This window comes from Malurus melanocephalus, unplaced genomic scaffold, assembly GCF_030028575.1.
Source record: "Malurus melanocephalus ecotype Western Australia unplaced genomic scaffold, MMel_1.1 scaffold_318, whole genome shotgun sequence".
Taxonomy (NCBI): Eukaryota; Metazoa; Chordata; class Aves; order Passeriformes; family Maluridae; genus Malurus; species Malurus melanocephalus.
Window position 1 is genome coordinate 516,748 of NW_026623550.1, and position 5,170 is coordinate 521,917.

The 5,170-nt window shown below is 58.3% G+C and overlaps 1 protein-coding gene across 1 annotated transcript in view; it reads left to right on the forward strand.

Annotated features, from left to right (window-relative positions):
* ARHGAP45 (Rho GTPase activating protein 45) overlaps positions 1-5,170 on the forward strand; it is an 18,215-nt gene that overhangs the window by 9,962 nt on the left and 3,083 nt on the right. Inside the window, exons 14-22 of the mRNA XM_057377508.1 lie at positions 176-367; positions 685-762; positions 952-1,053; positions 1,244-1,407; positions 1,606-1,794; positions 2,154-2,291; positions 4,194-4,432; positions 4,669-4,927; positions 5,028-5,115. Coding sequence (XP_057233491.1) covers positions 176-367; positions 685-762; positions 952-1,053; positions 1,244-1,407; positions 1,606-1,794; positions 2,154-2,291; positions 4,194-4,432; positions 4,669-4,927; positions 5,028-5,115 — 1,449 coding nt within the window. The remainder of the gene's footprint in view (positions 1-175; positions 368-684; positions 763-951; positions 1,054-1,243; positions 1,408-1,605; positions 1,795-2,153; positions 2,292-4,193; positions 4,433-4,668; positions 4,928-5,027; positions 5,116-5,170) is intronic.

The following is a 5,170-nucleotide window of genomic DNA, read 5'->3' on the forward strand; positions in this document are numbered from 1 at the left end:
CTGGGTAATGTTCCAGGTCAGCCTCGCCCCCTTTGTTATCTCATGCCACCCACGCTCTGCTGCAGGATGCTTTCAGCATTCCTGAACGCTGGGGCTGGACCAGAATTGCCCTGGCATCCTTCAGTGGATGAGAGAGGATGTTGAGWGTTTCAGAGATTGTGATGGCCGCTGTGTATAAGGTTTATGAGTGTCCTTCCTTCCCATTCACATTCCTTTTCTCCCTCCAGGTCTCCCTTTGCTCGGGCACGGAAGGGCAGCTTCAATGCCAGCGAGTTCTCCACAATTGCTGAGGGGGCTGGGGCCGGCTCCGAGGGAGCAGCAGGAGCCAAGGAGTCTCTGAGTGGGGCTGGAGGGGCCGAGAGGAGAGGTGAGCCTGGAGCTCCACATTCTGCATCACTGCCCTGTGTCCCCTGGGCAGGAGCAGGGTGGGACCCTCAGGGGGCTTTGCTGGGAGCAGCAGGAGCCTCCAAGCCTGGATTTCCTAAAGGACACTAAACCAGTCTGTGGCATTTTTGCAAACCGTTGTCCATCCTCCCATCATTGCAGTATGTCACTGGAGGCACCAAACCCCACCAGCAGCTTCTCCCCAGTTATCCCAGTTTCTCCCAGCACCCAAAATGTTCTCCAGCCATTCCCTCCTGAGCACAGGCAGCAATCCCCACGGACTGTGTGTTCTCTCTGCAGGTGGGAGGGGACACCAGGTCCATAAATCCTGGCCAACCTCTGTCACTGACGCTGAGAGCAGCCTGGATTCCAGCACAGGTAGGCAGAGGAACAGCCCAGGAACTCCTCCCAGTAMAACCAGTCTAAACCCAGAGCATCCCAGTGAGGCAGAACCATCCTTTYCTTTACCTGCACTGTTGTGAATTACCCAACATTGGGTGGGATCTGATGGGATGGGGTGAGCAGCTTTGAGGGTGATTCAGTGGTTTGTGGGTTTTCCTCGGACAGGTGAATTTGGCCACAAGCTCCAGCGGCTCTCCTCCAACGGCACCGCGTCCTCCAGCGAGGAGCTGGAGGAGAAGGACGAGAGCACCGCTCCCTTTGAGCAGAGTAGGTGACAGAGTGGGAGGTGACAGCAGAGCTCCTTTTGGGGGGGACTGCTTTTCCCAAATCCAGAATTTCTGGAGGCAAACCCAACAACTGCTGCTGGAGTTTCCTGACTGTGCCCCCCACACCTCTCCCAAGGGACAGTGACCGTCCTGCTCAAGCCATCCCTGATCTCTCATTCCCTTTCCTGCAGGCATCAACGGGATCTCCCCGGAGCTGGCAGCTCCCACAGGACCCTTCAAGAATATTGGATTGTCCAAGGCTGCCCAGACCCATCGGCTCAGGAAGCTCCGTGCCCCYTCCAAATGCCGCGAGTGCAACAGCTACGTGTACTTCCAGGGAGCCGAGTGCGAGGAGGTGAGCTGGGAAAAACGGGGCTGGAACCCAGCTCTGACCATGTTCAGGAGGATATTTTTCCCCTGGGGAGGGTTCTAGGTGGAAAATGGAGCTTTCCCTTGGTTCTGCAGCGTTTCCAAGGTGTTTTTCCTGTCTCCCATCGTGTTCCTGGTGTCTCTGGCTGTCCCCCACCTCCACGGGTTTCCTTTTCTCTYCCAGTGCTACCTGGCCTGCCACAAGAAGTGCCTGGAGACTTTGGCCATCCAGTGCGGGCACAAGAAGCTCCAGGGGAAGCTGCAGCTCTTTGGGCAGGATTTCACAAAGGCATCCCGAGGCAGCCCGGATGGGATCCCCTTCATCGTCAAGAAATGCATTTCGGAGATTGAGAAGMGGGCCCTGAAAACCAAGGTGAGTCACACTTTCCTCTCCTCCTYCTCCTCTTCCTYCTCCTYCTCAGCTGGCTCAGCYCTCAGAAGGATTCTCTGGAAAAGCAACAGCCTGGATTTCAGATTTCTGCAGGGCAGGGAGCCAGGGGTGAGCTTGGCTCAGAAATCCCAAACTCTGCCTTTGGAAACTCCCCACTCCAGTCTCCCTCTTTCCTGTGAAGCAGGAATGACTGAGCTGGAAGGAGATATCCCAAAATGACTTTCCCAGAGGGATTTCCCACTCCAGAAGAAGAGGATGGGAACACACAGCTCACTGTCCCCCCAGAAACACAAAGAGGAACCTCTCCCCTCACTTCAGCTCCACTTTTCTCTCTTTCACAGGGCATCTATCGAGTTAACGGTGTCAAGACCCGCGTGGAGAAGCTTTGCCAGGCCTTTGAGAAYGGGAAGGAGCTGGTGGAGCTGTCCCAGGCCTCCCCCCATGACATCAGCAATGTCCTGAAGCTCTACCTGAGACAGGTGAGGTGCTGGGGGTGTCTCACACGGGGGAAAGGAGGGGAAGTGTCTGGAAGAGCCAACCAGGCAGGAGAAATTGTGCACAAATTCGGCTCAGTGGATGGGGAGGGGTCCTTCCCAGAGGGGAGTGGGTTGGGCTTGGAGATGGGGCCAGAGTGACCCCCCCCCAGCTCATCCCCCATGGCGTCACTGCGGTCACAGCCGTGCCCAAACTGCGAAAGAGGAACGCTCCAATTGGGGAACTGGGCACCCAAAAAGGGGAAGGGGCCAGCAAATGTCACCGTGCATGGGCTGAGTCACATCCCCTTGGGGTGGGGTCTCTGCCCCTGCAGTCAAACTGGGGTGGGCTCTGTGGGGTCTCTGCCCCTGGGGTGGATTCAGTGGGATCTCTGCCCCTGCAGTCAAACTGGGGTGGGCTCAGTGGGGTCTCTGTCCTTGGGGTCACATTGGGGTGGATTTAGTGGGGTCTCTGCCCCTGGGGTGGCTTTGTGGGGTCTCTGCCCCTGGAGTCAAACTGGGGTGGCTCTGTGGGCTCTCTGCCCCTGGGGTAACATTGGGGTGGGCTCAGTGGAATCACATTGGGGTAGATTTAGTGGGGTCTCTGCCCCTGGGGTGGGCTCAGTGGGGTCTCTGCCCCTGGAATCACATTGGGGTGGGCTCAATGGGATTTCTGACCCTGGGGTCACATTAGGGTGGATTTAGTGGGGTCTCTGCCTCTGGGGTGGATTCAGTGGGATCTCTGCCCCTGGGATGGGCTAAGTGGGATCTCTGCCCCTGGAATCACACTGAGGTGGGCTCAGTGGGATCTCTGCCCCTGGAATCACATTGAGGTGGGCTCAGTGGGGTCTCTGCCCCTGGAATCACTTTGAGGTGGGCTCAGTGGGGTCTCTGCCACTGGAGTCACACTGGGGTTGATTCAGTGGGGTCTCTGCCCCTGGGATGGGCTCAGTGGGGTCTCTGCCCCTCAAATCATCCTGGGGTGGTCTCAGCAGGGTCTCTGCCCCTCAGGCCACCCCAGGGTGGGCTCAGCCCCAGCACGCCCCGCCCTGTACCCAAACTGTTGTTGCAAACTGCATCACCCACATCCTCCAACAGCCACCACCGCAGGCAGGAGTGCAGAGGAAGCTGCTTCCCCCTCGCAGGCAGCTGTGACTTTAACTCTTTTCCTGCTGCCATTCTCTCTAACCTYTCTGTGGTTTCTGGTAGGGGAGGCCGTGTTCTTGGGCTCCTGCAGGAGTCAAGGACTAAGAGTTGCCTGCGTGGTTTCTCCAAAGGAAAGCAGAGTGGGATGAGAGGGGGAAATGGGTGCTGAGCCCTGAGAAAYGGGTTAAACTGTGTAAAGGAGTGGATGGAGGGAACCCGCTCTGCTGTGAGGCAGCCTGTCCCCAAAACATCCGTTTTAGCAGCTCTGAAAACATCCCCAGCCATGTGGAACAGCCAGCTCTGGCTGCTTCACACGCACTTCAAAGCCGAGCTTCCCCCGCCGCAGCCGCAGCCGCACCTCTGCTGCCCGGCACATCCTGCCTCCCCCACCCAGAACCATCCCTGTCCCTTCCCAGCCCGGGCMCACCCCACACAGGGCTTTTCCAGGGAAAAAAAAAACGGGAATCCTCATGGATCAAACGCTGCTTTTGGCTTGAACTTCCCAAGCGCTCCTTGGCCAGGACTAACCGGGCTGGATTGACACGCTGCAGGCGATGGATAAATAAACATCACCTCTGGCTAGAGGGTTTGCAGGTCATGGGCTCATGGATTTCTGGAGCGGAAAGGATGTTAAAAGTGCTCCAAGCCCTCTCCAAGCTGGCCATGAGCGTTTCTAGGGGTGTAAAAGGTCCCAGGTGTCCCCAGCTCAGCAGCTCAGGTGTGATGGATCCAGGATTGGGATCATTTCTCCTCTCCCTGCAGCTGCCAGAGCCYCTGCTGCCCTTCCGGCTGTACAACGAGCTGATGGGGCTGGCCAAGGAGAGCCTGCAGGGCGGAGAGGCCAAGGGGCACAGCGGGAAGGGTGGCCCCGAGCTGGTGGACAGAGGAGCGGACACGGAGCGCGTGGTGCTGAGCCTGGTGCTGAGGCTGAGGGAGCTGCTGAAGGAACTGCCCAGAGAGAACATGGCCACGCTGCAGTACCTGCTGCAGCACCTGAGGAGGTGAGAGGGGCATCTTTGGGGYTGCTGRGCACCTTTGGGGCTGCTGGGTGCATTTGGGGCTGCTGGGCACCTTTGGGGCAGGGAGGTGAGCGCAGCCTCTCCAGCAGGGTCAGGAGGGAGGTTTGTGGGTGCTGCTGCTTCTCTCCCTCTCGTGAAGCTCAAATTCTCCATCTCAGCATCTCCCCCACCCCTCTCCCTCCTCGCTCTCACCAGCTGTTCCTCCTCCTCCCRCCCAGGATCGTGGAGGTGGAACAGGACAACAAAATGACCTCAGGCAACTTGGGAATCGTCTTCGGGCCGACGCTGATGCGCCCCAGGCCCACGGATGCCACCATTTCCCTGTCCTCGCTGGTGGATTATCCCCACCAGGCTCGGATCATCGAGGCTCTCATCATTTTCTACCCCACCATCTTTGAGCACAAGGAGGTGTCACCAGCTGAGCTGGGCAGACGCGGCTCGGGCACCACCGAGGAGGGGACCAGCGGTGCTGAGAGGGTAGGAACCTCCACCAAGGGACATTTATGGACCTTCATGAGCTAATTCCTGGTGGGTGAGAATTCTCTGTGCCCTCACTGCTGTTTCTGTTCCCTCCCAGGCCCGGGCAGGCTCTCAGCCCACYGGTCCCTACCTGGAGCTGCCTTCGGAGAAGGGGAATTTGGGTTTCAGYGCTGATTCACTCACAGGTCAGTGAGGGGCACTGAGGGGTCCTGGTGGGTTCAGATCTCAGGGTACAAAGAC